The sequence below is a fragment of the Tenrec ecaudatus genome, chromosome 2 (genome assembly GCF_050624435.1).
Source record: "Tenrec ecaudatus isolate mTenEca1 chromosome 2, mTenEca1.hap1, whole genome shotgun sequence".
Classification (NCBI taxonomy): Eukaryota; Metazoa; Chordata; class Mammalia; order Afrosoricida; family Tenrecidae; genus Tenrec; species Tenrec ecaudatus.
Genome location: NC_134531.1, coordinates 63,542,215 through 63,567,048, shown reverse-complemented (window position 1 = coordinate 63,567,048; position 24,834 = coordinate 63,542,215). Strand labels below are relative to the sequence as shown.

Genomic DNA, 24,834 nt, shown 5'->3' with positions numbered 1-24,834 from the left:
TAGTGATGACAACCAGCTTCCGTCAAGCTCTGGGTTGGGTTCACACGAGAAGGATGCTCCTAACGCCACATAGGACAGGAAAAAGGACATATGGTCATTCGTCCCAGGTGCCATCGAGTTGTTCCCGACTCATAGCAACCCGTGTGCACCAGCAGGAAACACCGCCCGGTCCGCGCCATCCTGCAGTCACCGTCACCTGCCCATCTGGGGTCTGCCCCTCTTTCGCGGACCTTCTGCTTCACCGCGTGCGAGGTCCTTTTCCAGGAACACGTCTCTGCTGACAACATATCCACCGTTGGCGCACCCTCCTTCTGGCCGCACTGACGGGAGCCTTCAAGCCTATCTTCTGAGTTAAGCTAAAAGAGGGCGCATGAGGAATTTAATGCTGGGGAGCCTTTGTCTGTCAGTGAAGTTGTAACAGACACACACCTGGACCACATGTACCAGTCAAAGACTCCTGCCTGTTGAGAGCACACTGGTGAGGAGGGGGTTGGGGTTGGGGGAATTCTACTGATAGAGTATAGTTTTAACTTTGCCAACAGACTTCAGTCCACTTCAAGGGCAGGGTGTCTACGATACAGGCCATTAAGAGAGAGCTTTGGCTACTGAGGGATGGGGAAGGGGGTGGAGGCAAGCACACCAATCTTTGAAATAAAGAGATGTTTGGTATATATGCATGCGTGTTTTGTTTTGCTTTACTTTGCTTTTATTTGATTCAGAAGTTATTAGTCTAAGATCTATGGCAGACTTGCTCCGTGTCTGTCCCAAAGAGAGTAATTTGGAGCTGCAAGTTCATTCCAAACCTGACACCATTCTGTTTGGGGGCTTAGGGTTAAAAAGCAGATCCACCCACTGGTCTACGGACTCACAATCTGCCTCTAAGTGAAAGATGCCAGTCTGCACTTGAGTCTCTGGGCACACACAAGCACACAAGAGGCCTCTTTCCCAAACCCATACCGCAGAGTCGCTTCTCGTGTGAGAACGTACTGCTTTGTTTGAAAGAATACTCACTGGGTCATTGTACCATACCATTTCCAAAGAGCATCCTTCGAGTACAAAGCCAAGGCCCAATGTTACCCTGAGCTCCCTGGGTGCTACAGAGCCCCAGCCTAATTGGTGAAGGGCCAGTCCACCTGGGCAAAGGCCTAGAGGTCTATTTCTACCCAATAGCAGAGCCTGGTTCTACTCGGACTGACTAGACCAAGAGTCAGTAACTGGCTCTGGAGCCATATGCCGCTCGTTTGGTATGTACATGTGGCTTTGAAGTAAAATTGAAAGATTTGTAAAGGCTATTATTCAGATAATGGCGACTGATCTGTCGAAATATATTTATGGCTCTTGAATAATTTTTGAATTGTTATGAGGGACAGGAATTGGCTCTTCTATCTAAAACATGTGCTGTACTTGACCTACTCTAATAGGTCAGAAACACAAGGAAACGTACCATATACCGGGAGACCTGATGGCACAGTGCACGGCTCATGGAAAGGTCAGCAGTTCAAATCCCCCAGCTGCACCATGGCACAAAGACCTGACTTTCCATTCCTGTTTAGATTTACAGTTTTGGAAACCCGGGTGGGGGGAGAGGGGGAAGCTGCAGCGTGTCTTCAAGGGCTACTATGAGTGGGAATTCATTAGATGGCAATAAGCTTGGTTTGATTTGGATTTGGGAGTGGGGGTACCATATAAAGAGGGCCAGAGTTCACACCCTAGTTCTCCTGCTAACCAAACCAGCCTTTTCTTAGAAGACTTGGTTCAAAGTCACTATGTAAAGAAACTACGCATTTCAAAATCGCTTAGCTACCCACGTACGACGGAATGAAGCACTGTCTAGTCCTGCACTGGCCTCACCACTGTGATGTCTGAGCGAATTATTGCAGCCCTGGTGCCAATCCACCTTGCTGAGGGTCTTCTTTTTGAGGGGGTGGGGCTAGAAAGTATACTATTCTTCTATGTATATGACAATAAAACGCATCATAATTTAAAAAGATAAGTTCAAGTGGATCGTGTAGGAAACCCTATTTTTTTCTGTATGCTTTACTCAGCATAATCTGAATGCAGCGACCATGAGCCTAGCCATGGATCCAAACACAACGATCGATTACCAAGTTGGCCCGAGAAAAGGGCCAAGGGCAGTCCCATAAGGAATTACGCAATGATGAGAACTTTACTTTGTTAAAGTCACACTCTAAAGGATCTCTTACTTCATCAAGAGGAGGGCGGGAGGTTAATGACGCATCTTTCACGGAGCCCGGTCCAGTCCTTCCATCTCCCACCAGCACTCTCCCAGGACACCCAGAACTGCCAGATGTCCGCAGCACATTTCTACTCTCAGCTTTAGATCTGAAGAACTAAAGAGTTCTACCCAGGATCGCTGTATCTTAAGACCACACGTCAATATGTCATCACAATTGTTAAAAAATTCCCTTAAACATGAGATTTTTTTTTACAAGGGAGAGGGACAGAAGTGATTGTAATGGATAATCAGAAATTATCCTGGTAGCAGTTTTCCAAAGCCAACAGGTTTATAGTCAAATCCTTTCACTGGTGAAAACCCACTCATTCCGTTAACTGATGACCTAAATCTAGAACCACAGCTTCAGGTCAGACCACTCACCTTAACTAAAGTTACGCAGACAGGACACTCCATCTTGACATCCAGGCCAAAGACATAGGGATCCTTTCACTAACTGAGCAGTTCATTCTTTCAACAATCATTCATTCCTTCAGTATTCAGTCATTCATTCCTTCAGTTCCTTCAAAAGCACTCAGTGCCTGTTTCTTGTGTCTCCAGGTTACAGGCATGAGCACAAGGCTGTCGTCTAATGGAGGAGGAGGAGGAGGAGGAGGAGGAGGAGGAAAGATGGTGGAAGCTGAATACAGGGCACAGCACAATGGTCTCTATAGTCTACCTGCTGGTCTCCTCCTCCTCTTCCTCGGGCCCCTCCTCCCCCTCCCTTGCAGGACAGGCCTGTGGACCAATTACCAAGTGCGTTTCAAATGGACTTTTACATTGAGTGCGCACGTACCTGTCACTCAGATGGCTTCTTAACAGCCAATGCGCCTCGACTTCTACAATGTTCTATCACTGCAGAGTGAAAGAAAGAGCCCTAGTGTTGCCATGGGTTAAGCAACTAGGGTCGCTAATGGTGAGATCGGCTGTTCAAAACCACCAGTCGCTTCATCATGAGAAACTGCTTCCATGAAGAATTGCAATCAGGGAACCGACTATGATGATAGACGTATAACCCCCTTCCCCAGGGACAAACAACAGAAAAATGGATGGAGGGAGACAGAGGATGGAGTAAGGTATGAAAATAATGATCATTGATCAGGGGTCCACAAGGGTGGGGGGAAAAAGAAGAGCCGATACCAAGGGCTCAGGCATAAAGAAAATGTTTTGAAAACGTATGTACAAACGCGTTTGATGCAATGGATGTATGGATTGTTACAAGAGTTGTGAGAGCCCCCAATAAAATGATTTATTAACAACAAAAAGTTATTAAAAATGTTTTTAAGAATTGCAATCTCAGAAACCCTGAGGAATAAATCTACTCTGTCTTGTGGTCTCACCATGGTCAGGATCAACTCAATGACAGTGGCGGTTTCCATAGGCTCTCCAGGGAGCAGAGATGTGGAGCTGACACATCCTTATCGAGAGCACACAATCTAGCAAGGAAGAAAGTACAGGACAAAAAGGCAGAGGTGCAAAATGGGCAGGAGAAACCAGCAGAAAGTCTAGGAGAAAGGGCTGTGTAAACCATTTCGTCTTCTACAAATATGAATACCCTTAAAAACAAATAAAACAATACCCTTAATGGTGTTTTTGATAATTGCATCTTTCACAAAAATATCAAATACCCAGTGCAGATTATGTATCTATTCTTGTGAGAACTGATTTTAGCCACCTGGTACTTCGGGTGTCGTAAGTCCAATATATAATATATTTGGCGGATTTGTGGGTGGCTTTCACCCCGGACCATCTCCCATTAGTCATCCCAAACCCTCAAGGTATTTTGCTGGGCAGTACTGTGAGCGGAAGCGCAGTGCACCTGGCACAAACAGAACTGGTTTTCTGATCTTCCATGATAAAGCTCGAAGGCGAACACAAAACAAAACAAACCCAGCCAAGGTAACTACTTTCATTCATTGCGTGCCCACAGTTTGACCCTGACAATCGACCCCTCACACGTTTACATCTTCAGTGGTGTTCAAAGATGACTGATGCCCACAGTGAGAGCCCGAGAGCACTACAAGGGGCCTAATCATTAAACACACAAACCAAATAATCTAGCTTGTTCAGCGCAGAAAAATGTGCTGTGGCATTAAAAGGGGGAAGAAGATAAGTAATGGGGGGTAGGGGTCTCAAATGAATCTAGTGAGCCCTAACATTCAGGAAGATAAGTAATGGGGGGTCTCAAATGAATCTGCAGTGAGACCTAACATTCAGGAAGATAAGTAATGGGGGGTCTCAAATGAATCTGTAGTGAGCCCTAACATTCAGGGGAACAAAAAAGGCTGTTCTCCCCCAATCATTCTGTTCAACAAAGGCTTTATCTACCATCTTCTTTTTAAGACTCCGATGTCCGTACTGCAGATAAGGAGAGGAAAAAAAGAGAAAGAATTAGAAAAGGCATGCCACGTAACCTACTATGCAAAAAGTATGGATTCAGAAAGAATTCGAAAGGCAGTGAGAACAGGATGGTTTCAGAAGGTCACAAAATCCAGGTGGATTTACCCCAGAAACTCTTCTCACCTGATGTTAGTCCACACATTTTAAAACGGTTGCTCTCCGGCAGCTCACAGAGGTGACCCGAGTTCTGTCCAGGTAGAATGTTTCCCTTCAAATGTGGACATTTTGAAAACAAAAGCAATATTGACACTTTTATTTTATCTTCTGACTGCTTTTTCTTGTTCCCCACCAGTTTTACTGGTATGTCATTCATAGTTCGCATATCATCCCAGTCACTGATTCGATCACATCACAGTTTTAGAGCATTTTCTTCATACTTGTCCTCATCGTTATGAGCTCCCCACCTCCCCTGCCACACCCACAAGCAACCATGAAGCTACAGATTTGCCTATCCTGCAGTTTGTATACAGAAAAACCATTTTAAAAATCTCACAAGAATAACAGAGTAAAACAGATTTAAAAAAACCTCAATGCAAAAGAAAGCAGAAGATAATTTTTAAGAACCAGAACAAATTTAATTGGATCATAAGGGGTATCCAATGGTACAGTGTTAAATCGTAGCCTAAATTCGTCTGTGGCAGTCTTATGAAGAAAATCCCAGGGTGTCAAGTTGTGATTCCACTTTTCTCTCTTGTTCTCTGACCTTTAGTATAAGGATGCGTATCCTGGCGAAGATCCACCCATCACCGACAGTTAATATCTAAACCACCTTACAGGCTCTGCCTGCACTGGCGTCCTACAAGGCATCACAGGCACTTTCTGCATGAAATCCTTTCTTCACCCAGCCGCACGCTACATTCGTTTATTCTGGCACCTTGCAATCCCTCGAGAACAAATAACCTGGAAATACAGTGGTACGTGAAATAAAGTTTACAAAAGTAATATTCTAAGCAATAGATCGGTGGTTGAAGTACCAAAATTGGGGGCAGGGGGTGCGGGAGGCAAAGAAAGGATCATCTTTCCTTGCTTGACAAGTAATTTCCTCCAATTCTCATTCCCCTTCCGATCTCTCACCTTACCCCACATTCAGCTTGTAAACCCATGTCACACTGGCTTAACTGGAAGCTTCTGCTTACTACTATGAGAGCCCCAAGAAGGAGGTGGTCAGCGTTCTCTTGGGTTTTCCTGATTTGGGTTCAACTCATTGGGAGAAGGCTGAGATTCTTCTAATGTAGAAGCTCCTTGTAATGGTTCCTCTTCCCAAATCCAACATCTGTGGCTGCGATTCTCTGAAGTGAGACCCCCTTTCCCTCCACTCTACTTCTCTGGCTTTTTCTAAGCCAGTAAGCTCAGGATATGGATCCCAACGGGTTTGATTCTGGTTCTGCCCCCTGCAGAGAAGCTGCCATTCCATCTAGATCAGTGGTTCTCCACCTTCCTAATGCCGTGACCCTTTCATACAGTTCCTCATGTGGTGGTGACCCCCCTACCATAAAATTATTTTTGTTGTTACTTCATAACTGTCATTTTGCTACTGTTATGAATCAGGTGACCCCTGTGAAAGGGTCATTTGACCCCCAAAGGGGTCAGGACCCACAGGTTGAGAACGGCTGATCTAGATATACTGACTCAGCACTGATCATAGTAACAAGGTCTTCGGCTGGTTCCGATGCTCTGCGCAGTCTGAATCAGTGCACATGTGCTGGGCACACAGTTTCTCGGCAGGTGGTCAAAATGAAATGAATCCACTGGAAGCCCTGCCTCAAGGTTGCCTTGGGTCAAAATTCAAGTCATTCCAATGAAGCCACTCTAGCTACATTTGAGCAACCAAGCAGAGGTTGGGTGCTTGTGCATCTCTGTGGAGGAGTTGGGAATCCTGGGTTGGGGGTGGGGGGTTTCTAAAAGCCTGTGGGAAAAACTGAATTTTAAAGATGATTTTTTCCCATGGACTTTTTGAAGCCTCCTTGTATTTTTACGGTGCCAATTTATTCATAAAGACTAAAACAAAGGCACAAAGGCCCATACCTGATATTAGTTTGTGGCTCTCCCCTTATCTACCCACACTACAGTGGGTGGATGTGTGAGCTTGCCTTCCACTGAAAACACATCTAGATGGCGAGTCAAGAACATTAAAATCAAATTTTTATTTTCCACATGGTAGCCTATAAAATTAGTTTTAAAAAGAGGACCAATTTGTCAGTACCTCTATCCATTCTCCCTCCTACCTGCCTCCCCAGCACACACACCCTGTATCAGGACAGAGCATTTAGGCTGGAAGGTTCAGTGGAACTAAGTATCATAATGAAAATTACATCGACTGTGTCTGAGAGAGGAATTGATGGACTAGCAAGAGAGCACGGGCTCTGATTACAAAGCCTTCCCAGCTGGCTCACAGAAACACGTGGGTCTGGTTATGGCTTCAAATCATTCATTGAGTGGAGACTCTTCCTCAGTGGGAGAAGTTGGAGGGTCTCCATCAGAAATTTCATGGGCATCCTGTATACTGAAATATGGCTTCAATGTATGTGAACCGCTGACCACGGTGCTGAACATGTTAGATGTCACATGTTAGATCACACCCCTGCTCTCCTTCCCTCCCCCCCACCAAAAAACCAAACTCATAGTCATCAAGCTGATTCTGACTGAAAGTCACCGTACAAGACAGAACAAAGCTGCCCCACAGGGTGTCCAACGCTGTAGCTCTGTACAGAGGTGGATGGCTTCATCTGTCACCCACAGAGCGGGGGGGGGAGGGAAGGGGGGAACCAAACACCAACCTTTCAGGTCACAGCCCAGCGGGAACTTAACCTGTGCCACCAGGAATCCTATTTCACAACTGGAGCTTGATTTTCCCCCTAATCCTCAAAGCGTGGGTGACTCCTCACCAATCTTCCCAGGAATTCCGAACTGGATGAGAAACCCCAGGAAAGAAAGGGGAGCAAAAAGAGGGAAGGAAGCAGTAAGAACCCGGTGTCTGCTGAAGAAACACCTGCTTAGTCAGACTTTAGGTCACGGGTCAGCATAAATCAACATTACCAGAAACCACAGACCAAGCGTGGGCCACGTTAAAAGCACCAATCTTTGAACCAGATGATGCAGAGTGTGTAAATGTCAACCCGAACAGGCGCGGAGGGCAGATCGCCAGTGAGGTGGAAGGCAGGTGTATTGCAGTTGCTATCGCAACCACTGAAGTAGCCCAGATGTGCTTCCAGGTCACTGGTGTCTGTATCTCAAACACCGAACGGGATCTACTGTTCAAAACGGAATGTTGGTTGGATCACTCACTTGCATGACTTCTTACATTTCTAGAAAGTTCCATCCTGTTTCAAACCATGAGAATACATTCCCTTTGAGAAGTCAAGATAGCCCCTGGCCACTTCCCTAAATCTCTAAATCACAAGTTGGCATGCAGAAAATCACTTGGTTTTCTCTTTCCACTGTTATCATATCTCCCAGCATCACTTTAAAAAACTGCCATCTTTCAGTGCTGCTAAGCCGAGCACTTAAGCACTACACCAACCAACCCAAACTCCCTGCCATCTGGTCGAGTCCAACACAGTGAGCCTGTAAGACAGGGCAGAACTGCCCCTGCGGGTTTCTGAGACTGTAATTCTTCATGGGAGTAGAATGCCCCGTCTTTCTCTGGTGGAGCAGCTGGTGGTTTCAAACTGCTGAGCTTGCGGGAGGCTGCCCGATGCATACCCACTGCCCAACCAGGCCTCCTGAATTCACCCCCTGAGAAGCTTGAAGGAACCATGTGGTCACCTCACCAGACTCTTCACACTGCTAGTCATTCCAAACATGTTCAGAAAGCCCTTCAGAATATTATTTAATAAGTTTGCTAAGAACAGGATCCACGAGCAGAAGAGAGGTGATATATTAATAGAAAGGTTAATGAACCACATACCATAAAGCACTGCTGTTGATACAGCATAAGAAATGCTCTGTCCATGAAATTAAAAGCGATAACTATGTTACACATGTATCTACTCATGAATGAAAGGGCCTTCCCGGAGCAGTAAAATGTGCTGCTGGCAGAGGCCACCAGGGAAGGGACCTGAAGACTTGGATTGGTGCCTGCCGTACGTAGCACTGATGCGCTTCACCGGGTTCAAATGCCGTGTCCGTAGCGCACGCCACTGCGAGCTGCTTACTACGCGACAAGCATCATGGTGGGGACCCTGCAGAAACGCTCACAACATCTCATGACAACCTGGGGAAATCAGGTACTTTATACTTGGGGACACAGGCTCAACATTAATGACCTGTCCCAAGTCCCACAATCTATAAATGAACCAGGAGCAGACGTCTGCACCCGTGGGCACTAAAGACGTGACGCTGGAGTGGGGAAGCAGTCGGCGCTGTGAAAGAGAAAGGGCCCGTGTCCTTGCCGGCACGCACTGTGGAACATAAGATGTTTATAAATGACACACACATCCTTTGTCTTACAAATACCATCACCCACTCTAAGACGAACATACCCACATAGATGCACACACCCCACCCAGCTTTCCCTGAGACCAGGACACCTCCTTACTGGACCCTCTGCATTTTCAGAAGTGTTCTACATGTGACAAATTGAAAGGAAACTGGACAGATGCAATGGAGGCACTACATTCTGAGAGAATATGTACCCTTTGTCACATCGGTCAAGCACAAATATTTGGCGACGTGTGGACTAACCACTGACTAGAAGTGGAAAGGGTAGAGCCTTCGTTTTAATCCTGACCCTTCATTCTCTAAGAAAGCCCAAGCACACGAGGGGCACTTTCCATCTGTGTTTTGGCAAACGGAGGCCACACTGCCTATAAGTGCAGAAGCACAACCTCAGGACGGCTCCCCTCAGAGTCCCCTCTAGAATGTGCCTGCAGTTCGTGCAGAAAGGCATACCCACGAGCCCTCTTCTCAAACTGGGTTCACGTTATAAAGGTTCACATTATATTGCACATTCAAGAAAATGAGACTTAAGACGATGTCACCGTGAAACATGCAGTCTTCATTCATGCCAAGATATCATTCATTCATTCCCTACTGTGCTTCATACCTACGTATTTACCTGCAGTATGCAGTATCTGAACTTCTAGAAATGCCCCGCCACCCATGCTGATTCCTACAGACATTTTATTAAGAGGCTGCACTTGACGCTGCACAAGTTTCGTGCGGTGTGGTGTTGTTCTTGTTCCTATTTGCCATCGTCTCACTTCTGAAGGAAACGCTGACCGTTCGGTACGTCATTGCCACCACGGACACGTGTGGGCCCGCCGTGGCAGCCACTGGGTCAGTCTAGCTAGTTGACACTCTCCTCTTTTTGACGGACCTCTTTCACCAAGCATGACGTCCTCAGTGAACAGTCTCTCCAGATCACCTGGCCAAAGTGCATGAGACGAAATCTAGATACACACACACACACACACACACACACACACACTGTCCTGTGCCATCCTTACAACTGTTGTTATGTTACAGCTCATTGTTGCAGTCAACGTGTCAAGCCATCTTGGTCAAAGGTCTTCCCCCTTTTCGCTGAACCCCCCTCCACCCCAGTTTACCAGGCATGATGTCCTTTTCCAGGGATCGGTCTCCCTCTCTCTCCCCCTCTCTCATTCACTCACTCTCTAACAGGGCAGAAAGCCTCATCTTTCTCCTACGGAGCAGCTGATAGGTTTGAACCACCAACCTTATGGCTAGCAGTCCAACACTTACCTGAAAAGACCACAAGGGCTCCTCCAACTAGACCAGTGGTTCTTAACCTGTGGGTCACAACCCCTTTGGGGGTCAAACGACCCTTTCACAGGGGCTAAGACCATTGGAAAATTTTTGCTCCTCTATCTCTCCAGGCGGGTCCGCCCACCTGTAGATACATACACCTATGAGTACCCAGCATGAAGACTGTTACCCATGCTACACCATGCTTCAAGACAAAATTTCATTTATTTGTCATTACAAATAAATATTTCACAATATATAATAACACATTGTTTTTGTGATTCATCACTATGCTTTAATTATGTTCAATTTGTAACTGAAAATATATCCTGCATATCAGATATTTACATTATGATTCATAACAGTAGCAAAATCACAGTGATGAAAATAATTTTATGGCTGGGGTTCACCACAACATGAGGAACTGTACGAAAGGGTCATGGCATGAGGAAGGTTGAGAACCACTGGACTAGACTATCAGTGCCATTAAAGTTAAATGACCTCCGCTTCGTCCCCCTTCATATTGTCCAGTCAACGTCTCGCACAGAATCAAGCCCAGTGTACAGGCATGCTGGTTGAGTGGCTGCAGTCCTGGTCTCCTTGATGATACTGAAGTGTTGTTGTTGGAACCCATCAGGGTGGCTTATGCTCAGAGTGGCCTGTGAGTGACAGGATGAGACTTTGCCTGTCCTGTGCCGTCTTCCTAAGAGTGGGTAAGTCTGTGTGCACAGCTTCAACCAGCTAGTGCATCAATCCATCTTACTGTTTGCGGTTCAGTTGGCTTGGCTCCTCTTTTCCCCATTGCCCTTGACCCTCCACTAAGCACGATGCCCTTTTCTAGCAATTGATCTTTCCTGAAGATGTACCCGAAGCCAGGAAGCTGAGCGCTCTCTCTCCAGCCTCCATACTATGGAGCATTCTAGCAGTATTTCCTCAAGAATTGATTGAAGTAGCGAGTCTAAAAGAAGACTAAATAATATATATGCTGAGCTTTATGCACTCACTACCGTTTTTCAAATTATGAAACTATTGTGATATATAAAATATAAATTGAGTGAAAAGCTGTGTTAAATGTATGGTTGGTGTTTGCTATTTATTCTCTTCCTGCTGAGACTAGAAAAGGGTGTATTGCACTACGATCATGGGGGGGGGGTCCTCTCCCACCCGAAATGATAGTGAAAGCAGTCCTCAGACTCAGGGACCATGCAATAGAAGAGTTTACCCACAGCTATGAGTGTGTCTGGTAGGTTTGAACCACCAACCTTGTGGCTAGCAGTCCAATACTTACCTGAAAAGACCACAAGGGCTCCTCTGACTAGACCAGTGGTTCTTAACCTGTGGGTGACAACCCCTTTGGGGGTCAAACGACCCTTTCACAGGGGACATCTAAGACCATTGGAAAATACCTATTTCCACTGGTCTTAGGAACCATGACCCTGCTCCTCTGTCTCCAGGCGGGTCCGCCCACGTGCTGATACGCGCACCTATGAGTACCCAGCATGAAGATTGTTACCCATGCTACACCATGCTTCAAGACAAAATTTCAAGTTGAAAATCCTTTGGATGACGTAAGAGTCTTCCTGCCACTCTTGTAAGAAGCCTTGCAAGTGCCAAGCTCTAGCGCACAGGTGAAAAAGCACAGCTAATGTGCGTGTCCCTCCCAAATGTATCTGAGCGCTTCCTCAATGATTTCATTTCATTCGAATTTTACATAAAAAGACTGCCTGTAACATTTTCCACCATGGACCAGAAGGGTGTCCCTGCTGCTGAAAGCGATGCGAGCGTGATAAATCACAGTAAACAAACTCACTGCCATCTAGTCAGGGCCCATTCAGAGAACCAATAGGACAAGGCAGAACTGCCCTGTGAGCTTCCAGGGCTGTAACTCTCTCTAAGAGAGTAGAAAGCCCTGGCTTTCTCTCCCGAAGCAGCTGGTGGTTTCGAACTTCAGACCTTGTGGATTGCAGCCCGACAAAATAAATCCACACACACAGAACTGTACAATCCAATATACAGTTATTTTCAGAAACAATACTTGTCCCCATCTGTTCAACATCTTTACTGAGGCTTATGAATCGACTTGAGGGACTGAGAGATGCAAAAGGACCCCAAATTCCGTGTACTCTGACCACAGTTACACGCGTGCTTTACTGGAGCATCGCAAGGTGCGTCAAGAAGGGACTATGGCAGAAGACCTAAAGGCATGTCTCAGAAATGTCTGAGGGCCAGTCCTCTGGCCTGGATCGTCCTGTCTATTAGCAATGCAGCCTGTTGCATTTGAATATGCCTAGACCTCAACTCCACAGGCTTGGGGAACACGGGGCAGATGTTCGATAAAGTCTATCTCAAGGATTCCCAAAGTAGGCAATACCACTCCCTGGAGCTGGGGCGGCGCTAGAACAGCCCAGGAGTATTGCAAAAGCAGATAGCTACAAGTTGCCCTGGATGATGCGCTATAGTACAAAAGTTGTTAGTTGTCAGCGGAGCACTAATTTCCTTCCCCCCAAACCCCCACCTTGAAAAGGAGGGAGTAAAAAATGTTTTAATTTTAAAAAAAAGCAGGGAGTAAGCCAAGTCAGTTTGGGAACTTAGGATCTATTTAAACAGCCACAAGCCATCTCTAACTCTGTTGTGTTGGACATGAAGTACATTAAAAGCTAGATTGACTGCCAAATTAGACCACTGTTCTCAAGACATCGGAGGAGGTAGTGCTGGCTGATATAGGTGTGGTCAAGTCACGTCGGTGTTGACTTACAGAAACTCCAGGCAACAGAGGGGAACGGTCCCACTGAGTTTGCGGCGGTAATTTCCAGGGGCAGGTCCACAGGTCTTACTCTCACAGCACAAGTGGATGGGATCAAGCCCACCTTTGGGCTAATAGTTGAGCACGTATGCATTGAGCTACCAAGATCTTCACATTAACACACCGCTGGCCCAGAGAAACCAGAAATGTGCTATGTTTCACAATTATGTCAGTAAGTTACTGTGGAGACCTTTGGAAAGCGGGGCTCTCCCAAGATAGAACTAACGGTTTTAAAATCTAAATGAACCTCTTTCCCTTTTATGGGACGCACTAAAGGCTTGTAACGCTTTCTACTCTGTGTCTTGTTCCAGAGGATAAAAAGCACTACACTAGCAGCCACTAACCTGACAGCGCATTGTCATAATACAACAGGATTCAAATGCAAACTGTCTCCCGGCGGATACTCCCAGCAAAGATGTCACAATGCGGACTGAGGTGTGCCTGACCCAGGCCATAATATTTTCCACAACCTCATCTGCTAGAGAAAGCCAGACATCGAAGAAGAGAGGCTGGAGAGGAACGGATTCTTTGGAATTACAGCGCTGGGGAAGCATCCTGAATATACCGGGGCCCACAGAAGGATGAGCACTCTGTCTTGCATGAAGTACAACCTGAATGTCCCACCACTGAGGATGAGGAGACTTTATCTGGCGCACTTTAGTCCTCAGGAGGGACCCATTGCTGGAGAAAGATCGCGTGCCTGGCGAAGAGGAGGGTGAGAAGGGTCTACACCATGGCTGTAAGACGAGGGGCCAAAACAGATCAACCACCCCTGGGGGCTGTGCCACACAGGCAGTGTTTTCTGTGGTTGCTCAGGAGGCAGCGCCAACTCAACCACCCCTCACAACAGCTGATTCTAACACTGTGGGTCGAAGTGGACCAGACCCCACCTCAGGTTCTGGAAACAAGGGCAGCATATAAATGCTGCATAAATGAAGGAACAAGCCAAACCTACCATGTAGCCCCATTCCACAAAACTTTATCACACTGAACTTCACAAATTAATATTTATTCTACAAATGAATGTTTACTTGGCACTCAAGGCTATATGTGTTAGAATTAGAGAGTATGCCTAAAACGCCTAATCATACTATTGCTATAATTCCCACCGAAGAGGTGAAAAAACAGAGTGTTAGGGGAGTTGAGTGACCGACAACACCAAACAGAGTGTAGGTGACAGAGTGAGGAATCAAACTCGGGCTTTCCACCAAAAGGAGTTCACACCAAGTGTTCCTATACCTTCTGGAATGCTATTTATAATTGGGTGTATTTTCTAAGGAGAGGATTTATAGCTTTCATCAGATTCTCAGAGAGATCCAGAGTGTCCCGGGAGGTTACGAACCACTGGGCCATCCCACCACCTGTGCAAGAAAAGACAATGGCCCTGCACTCCAGGCCCCTGTCACCAAATGATCACTTCTCTCCTCTTAGCAGGGAGGGAGGAAACTCCTTGTTTCTAGTGTGCCCTTAAGGTTCTCTGAGCAAGTCAAGATTTTCAGTCCCAGCAGATTTCCAAGGCTCCCTGTCACAAGTTCAGTTACACAATAAATTGCAATACTGTAGCAGTGGGTAGCCAATTCTGAGCTTCACAAATGCTGACCTGCATAATTTAGTCACTCCACTCTCCAAAGTGTGTTTCAATCAACCAGTCCCAACCACCTGGCTGGAGAAAAATGCCCTCATTATTACATCTGCCCTCAAGAAAGTAGCGCCGTTGTTGCCCTAAGACTGAGCAATAAAATCTGCTACTGAACTAGGACCAAAAGTGAGATGATGCCAATTTCTCCCACCTAGGAACTGCAAGACCGCATCACATCACCAACCACAAGCACCCTTTAGCTAAGCCAAAAACACACTGCCATGCACTCTGCTGATGACAACACTAACTAGGACCTACCTAATTGCTGTCGCCATAAAGTTAGGGTAAACCCCTAGCTCCTACAAAGGTGTGTTCCACTCTGGAAGTGGAGGAGGACATTACACACCTCTGACATCTTCACAGGGAGCTGTAACCAGCCAGGAACACTGAAACATCTCTCTCGGCCACTTGACCGTTTGATGGAAGGGTTGCCAGCTCCGTAGCCCCCCACCACTGGGCTGGCAGTTCCAGGATCAATCTAGGACTCTGTCTCCCTCCTAAACCTCAGATGGCACGCAGACCAAAACTTGACCATGAGGTTAATTCGTTCAAACTCCTTATTTTACAGATTAATCAAAGTGAATTTTGGAGAGAACCCATACTCAAGAACAGCGGTGACTCTAGAAAGCAGGTGTCCAGACACCTATCCAGCATTGTCACTTCCAAGGCACTGGGGGCCTGGGCACAGAAGCCTGGCCACCACCAGTTAAGGTCTGTTCTAGCACTGCCAGGCTAGGACTTGCCTCTTCTGACCTGGCGCCAGATCCAGCCTTGGCCTCCAAGGAGGAGTCCCAGCGGCTACTGCCAGTCACTGGTCTCAGCTTGCTTCTGCTGGGGGACAATGCCAATTACTTACTGAGGCTAACCTCATCAGAGATGAGTAGTAGCCCATTGTGGGCTGAGCAATTAATTTCACAATATTATGTTAGGATGATGGTTTATTTATGACTCTGCCTGATCAAGATGACCTTCCTATAAAAATAAACAAATAAAACGTTCAAAGTAAACAGTCTTGGAGATATGAAGAACCTTAAGCTTCCTTACGGTCCTGGGATTAGGGGTGAGGGCGCACGAACAGGGGCAGGGGGGGGAGGGGGCGGCAGAGCCACACAAAGCAACCGGTAAGATACCAAAGCTTTATGTTCAGTGTCTCCGGGAGGGACCCATACTTTTGCATCAAATATCCTTCCAGGACACCAGGCGGAGACAAGGGTGCCAAACACCCCGGGATAAAAAATCTGAATGGAAGCTGCCTGTGCACAGAAGTGCTGGGGGGCGCGGCGTCCACCTCTGGGGAGTGAAAGGGGTGAACGCCACCAGGACGCGCCGAGCCTAGCCCAGGAGCAATCCCAGGGTCCAGGCCACGGAATGAAGCCCCACCGCACAACTTCGCAGATAGCTCTCCGTCTCCAACACACACTGCCCCCAGCCCGGCCCACACGCTTGGGTGGGAAGCAGCGTCCACTTCGGAGAAGAATAAGGTCTTCGTTGTGGGGACAGACCATATGCATGCACAGACCGAGAGAGGCGGGGCAGCCCTGAGGAGTTTGGGGTTCTGACACTTTAAAGAGAGCCTACACACGCACAGGTAACAGCCGTGGAGAAGTCTGCGACCCCGAGGAGGCTCTTAACTGTCCCTGTCGCTGTCCCTGGCCCACCGCTAGCGCGCAGGCTGGAGAGCTGGCAGCCGGCACCTGCGGGCACAAAGTTAGGGGAGAGGGGACCCACCTCCTCGCCCTGCTCCTCCTGGGACGCGCTGCTGCCCCGGAGCGCCGAGGACGCGGTTCCGGGAGGCGGCGGCGGCACAGCAGCTCCGCGCTCCGGGGCTCCGCGCGCCCGAGCCCACACGGCCGGCGGCCGGGAGCCCAGGGCGCCGCCCGGCGGCGGTGGCGACTGCTGGCGGGCGAAGCCGCGGGGCTCTCCTTCCTCCGACAGAGTTTCGGAGCCCGAGGAAGACTCCGCCGAGGAAGCGGCGGCCGCAGAGGCCGGAGTGTCCGCGCCGAGGCTGCTGCGGCGGCGGGGCACCGGTTCCGGAGCCTCGGAAACTTTCTCCCCCATCTCCTTCCCGGGCCCCGAGCGCTGCGCGGCTCTGCTCCGGAGGGCTCTGGCTCTCGTTCCCGGGCTGCGGGGAGCCCGGCCGGCGGCTACATGGCCGCAACGGGACCGCACGCGCGCGCCGCCAAGTTCAAGGGGTCCCGGCGGGCGGCGGGGACTCCCGTGCGCGGGGTCATGCCGGCTTGGGTCCGCGCCCAGCGCTCCCCGGTCGCTCCGCGCTGCGCCCGAGCCGCCGGGACTGCGGCTTCTCCCGCAAAACCTGCCTCCGGGCCGGAGCGGGGCCGGCGGAGAAGACAGGCAGCCCGGGGAGCCAATGGCAGCGCCGGTGGGCGGAGGCTGCGGCTCCCCAGCCGCGCGGGCGTCAGGTAGGCGGGCGGGGCCGAGGCGGGGCGCGGCAGGCACGCCTGGGTCCCGCGGGCCTCAGGGAGACGCGGGCGGGACGCGGCCCTCCGGGGTGGGAATGGAACCCCAGATCAGAGCCTCGGGTCTGCAGTCCGAACTTACCTGGGGAGTGGCTGGCTGTGCTTGGGGACCTGGAGGAGGCGCCCGAGGGGTCAAGAGAGCTTGGAAAAGAACTGGACTTTGTCTAGGAAAATAAGTGAAATTGAGGAAACTGAGCCAAAAGGACCAGAAAGAGACCGGCTGGACTTTATTGGGGGTGAGGTGAGGAGACGACAAAAATACACGCAGCCACCAGTGTGCTGGAGCAGAAAGGGGGAAGCTTCGTAGTGCCTTGGACCTAACGGAGCTCAGTTACAAATCCCTGATTTTCCATATAAACCCCCTGGATCGTGTTTTCTTCCACTGTATACAGAGAAATGAATGCCTACCTTGCCTGGGTACGAAAAACCAAACCTACTGCCATCCGTCGATTCCAACTCATGGTGACCCAATAGGACAGAGTGGAACTGCCCCTATGAGTTTCCAGACTATAACCTTTTATGGGCATAGAAAGCCTCACAGTTCTCCCACAGAGCGGCCAACCTTGAGGTTAGCAGCCCTATGTGTAACCTACTACAAAAACTTCCCTTGAGCGCCTAGCTGGGTTATATGAAGAGTTTCCACAACTATTTTCTGCCTTGATTTCTATTTATGATCTAAAATGTTCGGTCAGAGACTGTTGATGGGGTAGGAACTTGGATTAACAAATTATTGTCCTGTGTTTAACTGGGACACAGATTGTGCCCAGGACTATTGCCAGGTGCTGAGCGCACAAAGCTTTCTCTCTAAGCAGAGCATCAAGACAGTTCGCCTTTCTGTGTGCTTGCTTTCTCCCAGCCGGGAACTGTAAACCAGCAAGCTGCAGGAGCAAGTGCGACATTTTCCTAAGCTTTCAGAACTGGAGTAAAGAACGCCATCCAAACGGAACCACCTTAAGGCCCCCTACCCGGTAGACTGGAGGAGGCAGCAGCGTCCTGGGTGATGAGGTGACTTGAATTTCCTGGGAAGCCTGCACTTGGCTGGCAGTGGGAAATAAATGATTCACTTGCCTTCAGCTCCAGCCCCATTCTGCACTCGGTGATGGTGGCCTAGGACATAAATTCACCCAGATTCAATCCCGCAGATGTTGATTGAGATGTGTGCCAGGTGCTTGCAGGGGCTGATACAAAGATGAATAAGACAGGCCCCCTGCCCTTGAGGAGCTTATGGTCAATTGAGAAATTGATACTGCATAATGTAGCTCCATTATTAATGCTTGAAAGCGGTGGCGAGAGCTACGAGAAACGACGTGCCCTGAGAGGAAAGAGCGAGGTGCAGAATCAGAGTAGCAGGCCCTCCACCTGAGGAGTCCCCAAGCATTTTAGATTTCTCCTTGTCAGTTCAGCTTTGCCAAGGGTCCTTAAGAGCTGAGGAGCTTGGGTGAGAACCCCTTCAGTTAATGAAGCCTTTTAAGCTCTCACTCTGTGTACAAAGGATGCATCGTACAAAGTGCTTCCTATGAGACAGCAAGCTTTGTCCTGATCAGATTCTCCACCGCTCCCCCCTCCCCCCACACCCCCGAGGTGAAGCGGAGAGAAAAAATGGTGCTATCCCAAAGCCAGAGCAGACTGTACCCTGGGTGTCATTGTGGTACTTCAGAAAGATCCCGGGATGTGGGGCGCCCACTGAGGAAAGGAAATTCTGGTGCCTGAGCTAAGCTGGGAAGTGCAGGGCAGCGAGAGCACAAGGGGGCGGTTCGACTCCCGCAATGACCTCCTAGTCAGGAACCTTGGTCTTTATGTGGCCCTTCTGTGGCTGATTCCCCACAGTGGCAGTGAAATGGGGACTTGAGCAAGCCATTCCATTTGGTGAAGGAGAAGGAGGGGTTTTTTGTCCTGCGTCCTGGAAGCCACAGCATGGGCTGAAGGACCAACAGTTGGAACACAATGGGTTGGGTTCGCCCCAAGCATCATGAACCCGATTTTTTTTAACCTGCCCCATTTTACAGATAAGAAACTGAGGGTAATAACATGCCAAACGCTCCAATAACATGCCAAAGTCACCCAGTAAGTGGGTGGGGAGCTGCAGTCTGAAGGAAGTCTGGTTGCAGGACCTTCTTTCTTACGCGGTCTAATAGAGTGTCTCCAAACAGACAAGTGGTTAACTAGGAAGCCAAACCTCGCCCATTGCTGTCGAGCTCATTCCCACCACTGGTGTAGGGTTCTCAAGGCTGAAAATCTTGGTGGAATACGTTGTCATATCCCTCTCCCACAGAGCAGGTGGCGGGCTTCCACTGCGGGCCTTTGGGGTGGTCGGCTGCTGACAAATGAAATCCCTGTGGCCTGTGGTGCCACCAGTCCATGCTGCCTCACAGTAACCCTCTAGGACACGGGAGAACTGTCCTGTGGTTTTCCAAGACCGTGGCTCTTCACGGGAGTTGAAAGCTGCTCTTCCTCCCACCCAACTGCAGGTGTGTGCAAACTGCCCACCTTGGAGATCAAAGTCCCATGTCTAGCCACCACACCACCAGGGCTCCCGCTGTATAGACTCGATTAGAAACATCCAGAGGGAAGGGGTTTTGTTGTTTTGCTTCAACGTGTACAAGGATATACTTGAGGAAAAATTTTGGTTTGGGTTTTCTTTCCAAAAATGCTTAGAAGACATTTACTAAGTGCACAGTTTTATGCACTGATTTGATCAAACATCAACTCTGTGAGATAGCTGAAACCATTATAATCCTCATATTACGTCTGTGAAATGAGGGGAAATGGTGGCACAGAAAAGTTAACTAACTTGCCCAAGACGACACAGCCTGCTAGTGATGAAATCAGTATTCACACTCAGGCAGGGTTGCCCTAGTGACGACGTTTTGACCTCCCACAGATCAAAGTGCTAGATCAATGTTTCATGCAGTTTTAAAACCTCGCCCCTAAATAAGAAATGCATTTTATATTGCAACTCATGACAGATCTACACACATAGAAATAAAGTTTCATAAAATACCCACCCTTCCCATCAGCAACGCAGTCGAGAATTTTTACATTTCTTGAAAATAAAGATATGACTTGTGATCTACGGAATAGATTTAATAATCCATTTTCAAACCTGCAGTTGAAACCAATACGTTTGATTATCCCCACACCCAGCCCATGAAGGAAATGTGCTTGTGGCTCAGACTGAGGATTTCCAGACCAAAAATGAGCAAACACCAAGGAGGACTCTGAAACAGAAGATGATCAGCAGGTCAGGATAGGACCACCCCCACCCCCGATCCCAACCTCACCCCCAAATTTCCCAATTAGATCCATGGACAAATTTGGGGATATAGTCAAGCCTTGGTAGTGTCATGATTACACATTAGGCTGCAGTCCTCATGGTCAGCAGTTTGAAACCACCAGCATTTCTGAGGTAGAAAGACCGGGTTTTCTACTCCTGTAAACAGTTACAGTCTCAGAAACCCATAAGCTGTGCTATGAGTCAGCATTGACTCAACAGCATCCAGTCAAATCGAGTTAAACCACTGGACTAAAATCACTTCTGATTTATTGACATCTTAAAATCCTACTTTCTTAATTAAACCACAAGCATATCTCTTGGTGTCCAGAAAGAAAGAAAAAAGCCCTTTCCAAGAGAATTGCTCATGAATGGAAATCGATTTGAAGGTTCAACTTTTTTCTCTTCTGTATCATAACACCAAGAGCGAGAAAAATAAAAATAACAGTCATAGAACCCAGTACCTGGGGCCTTGACCTGACCCACAGTGGAATCCCAGATGCAGCTTCCGAGGACAGAGCTAGATTAGTCGACGGCCCATGAGGGGCAAGGTCAGTCTCCTCCATGGTAAGCCAAGTCTGTTCCTTTGTTCCCCTGGACATGCTCCAAAGTGTCTAATCCAGACACCAGCCCCCACGGGAACTCAGTAGGCATTCATTGTGCTTTGTAACGGAGCATTTGCCTTCTTTGGGGGCCAGTTCTCCTCAGCTGCCGTTGAGGCACATTGCCTGGGGGAGTGTCTGTGCTCCCTCCGCTTCTGAGAGCAGGTGAGGCCAGGTGTGAACGCCCTCCCATCCGTAGTCATTTTCATGAACTTTCTCACCAGGACAAGGTTTAGGATTTAAGAACATTAACAACAATTGCATTTTATGTACATGGAATTAGAATATTATGAACATTTTTTTCACTTTCATTTTATTACAACCAAGTGCCCTCAAGTTACCAGTCTTAGTTTTGGCTGCCATATGTATGGATAGTGACAGAATTTAGAGTAGAGTTTAAAGGACTATTCAATTGGAGGGCAATCATCCAATGAATATCTTTTCACAAAATTATATTTACATATGTTCCTGTTATGCTAAGGAATTCAAAATATCAGATTATTTTTAGACAGTGATATTCTTCACTGATAGCTTATTTTTAATGATTTATTTGCCTCTTCCCCAGTGACCAATAAGTGCAATTTTGAAACAATCCAATAGATTTGTTAAAAGGTGAGTGTTGAGGTGGCCTAGACAATCGATATCAGGTGGGTTCTATCAGGTAGTGGGTTCTATCAGGTAATATCACACAGACAGACCATGGTTGTTTCTGACCATCCCACCAGGAGGAAACCCCTTATACACTCTCAAACTTTCATTTGTGTTGGAGGCTTTGGGAAATAGAGGTGTAGAGTGCAAGTTTCTAGAAACTAAGCAAAAGAATGTTTAAAGAAGAGTCCAAAGGACAATGGAGCAAAGACAATAGAGTGAATTGTCGTCTCTGATGGAGAAGTCAAGGAGAATGTTAAAGAAAGTTTTGTTCACAAAGGCAACAAGGAAAGGAGGAGGCCGCTCTGATGGTTTAGAAATCAGTGGTCTCAAGTGTAGCATGTGGAGTACTTGGCATCAGATCAGGGGATGCTAAATCCCTGGCCCCCCCAAAGGGAGACAAACCGACACTTCGAAGGACCAGTTCAAGCAAGTATCCACCCCTGTCGGTCAGGGCGTGTTAGTGGGGTGATTTCCCTGTTGCTACAAGGCATGCTGGCAGCGAAGCCATGAGTATTTCAGGTATCAGCAGGATCTCCTATGGTGGACAAGTTTCAGCCGAGCTCCTAGGCTAAGTAAGACCAGTAAGGAGGTCCTGATGATTTACTTCTGGGGGGAAAAAAAAACACTGGTAAATGCCTTATGAATATCTGATATAGTACTGTCAGAAGATAAGCCCCTGCACTTGGTATGCAAAATATGACAGGGGAAAGAGTTGCCTCCTCACATTCAAACCCACTGCCATTTGGTCCATTGCAAGTCATAACACGCCCATGTGGTAGTCCCACAACTGTAAATCTTCACAGGAGCTGAAAGCCTTATCTTCCTCCCATGGATGGAGCAGTCTTGAGTTGCCAATCTTGTGGTTAACACCAACACCTAGCCCATAACGCCACCGCGACTCCTTAAGGTAGAGTTGGCTTTTATAACTTGGGTGGAATAGAGCTTACACAACCTTCATTTACTGACATGGCACAACTCAAAAGGAGAAGACACAGTTGCAAGGATCCTTCAATAATTCAAACATGGAATGTATGGAGTATGAAACTATGACAATTAGAAGTTGTCAAAAATGAAGCAGAATGCATCAAGATTGAGCTCCTAAGTTGACATTGGGCATTTTGAAGTACAATTCTGCAATGGTGGGCTAATATTTTTATACCTACAAGTCAAAACAGATAATATTGAAATACATGTGCAAACTTAAAGCCAGTGATGAGGAAATGGAAGAATTCTACCACCTTCTGCAATCTGAAATTGATCAAACATGCATTCAAGATGCATTGGTAGATCAGAATGCAGAAAGTAGTTTTTTTAAAAAAAGGAAATAAAGAAATATCAGTAGCTAGAAAATATGGCCTGGATGATGACTTATTCATCGCAAATACTTATTTCAATAATATAAGCCGTGACAGTACACGTACACCTCACCAGACAGACTACACAGGAATCAAATCAACTACACCTGTGGGAAGAGGGGATGGAGAAGCTCAATATCCGGCAGAACAGGGCCAGGGCTGGCTGCTAAATAGAGTACCAATTGCTCATATGCAAATTCAAGTGGAAGCAGAAGAAAATTAAAACAAGTCCACAAGAGACAAAGTATGACCTTGAGTCTATCAAACCCGAATTTAAAGACCATCTCAAGCACAGATTTGCCACACTGAGTGAAGACCAGACAAGATGTGGAATGACATCATACAGGAAGAAACCAAAAGGTCGTGTAAAAGATAGAAAAGACCAAAACAGATATCAGAAGAGAACTGGAAACTTGCTCGTGAACATAGTTAAAGTGAATGCAATAAGCGATCAGTAAAACTGATCATACAATGGTATTTGATTGTGTGGATCATAAAAAATATTACAGTGTGAAGAATGGGAATTCCAGAACAGTTCATGGTGCTCCTGCAGAACCTGGTCCTAGACCAAGAAGGTAGAAACAGAAAAAAGCTTAGTCAGGAAATGCGTGCATCATGGTCGTATCGTTTTATTCAATCTGTATGCTGAACAAGTACTCTGAGAACCTGGACTGTATGAAGAAAATTGAATCTGGATTGGAGGAAAATTCATTACCAGCCTGTGATATGCAGATGGCACAACCTTGCTGGCTCAAAGTGGAGAGTACTTGAAGCACTTGCTGAGAAGATCAAAGACTCCTCAGCCTTCAGTCTGGAGTACAACTCAATGTTTTTTTTTTTTTAAAAAGTCCTCACAACTTGACTAATAGAAACATCATGGTGAACCTAGAAAAAATGGAAGTAGTAAAGGATTTCATTTAAATTAGATCCACAATCAGTGCTCATGGAATCAGCAGTTGAGAAACCAAAGGATATATTGCATTGGGCAATTTTGCTGGGCATGACCTACTTAGAGTGTTAAAGAACAAAGATACCACCAGGACTAAGGTGCACCTGACCCAAGCCATTGTATTTTAAATCATTTCATACGCATACCAACGCTAGACAATGAATAAGAAAACTCAGAGAGTAACTAACTGATCCTTTTGAATTGCGGTGTTGGTGAAGAATGCTGAATACATGGACTGCCAGGACAATGAGCAAATCTGTCTTGGAAGAAATTCAGCCAGAACACTCCTTAAAAGTGAGGATGCTGAAACTTTATCTCATGTACTTTGGACATCTTATCAGGAAGGGTCAGTTGAAGGACACGATGTCCTCAAGAAACAAATTATTCTCAATAAGTAAGAGGGTCAGCAAAAATGAGAGCGAACCTCAGCAACGAGATGGGTCGGCACAACGGGCTTGAAGGGAGCTTGCGAGGCGGTCCCGGGAGTAGGAAATGTTTCATTCTGTTGCCCGTAGATTCACCCTGAGTTGCAATCAAGTTTTTCAACTTAAAGGGCACCCAACAATGACAAGAAGCAAGTACCAAGTATGTTGAACTTGAGAATTATGAAAATGATTCTCACTTGGATATCAAAGAACCACCCTACGGGGCAGATGCTGACAGCTCTCTTTTGGGTTCTCAGGCTTCTTGGGGACACCAAGGCAGCTCAGCAGTTGGCCAGGACTGTGCATGCTGGGAAACTGAGCTG

General features: G+C 47.3%; 1 protein-coding gene across 4 annotated transcripts in view; it reads right to left on the bottom strand.

Moving 5' to 3' along the window:
- Positions 1-17,029, bottom strand: part of MAST4 (microtubule associated serine/threonine kinase family member 4) — a 740,331-nt gene extending 723,302 nt beyond the window's left edge. For 2 of the 4 annotated variants that reach the window (XM_075541112.1, XM_075541113.1), the window contains exon 1: positions 16,510-17,029. In XM_075541112.1, the coding sequence (XP_075397227.1) occupies positions 16,510-16,839 (330 nt within the window). In that variant the 5' untranslated portion in view covers positions 16,840-17,029. The remainder of the gene's footprint in view (positions 1-16,509) is intronic. The other 2 variants (XM_075541114.1, XM_075541115.1) reach the window with 1 other exon arrangement.
- Between the last annotated feature and the right edge of the window lie 7,805 nt (positions 17,030-24,834).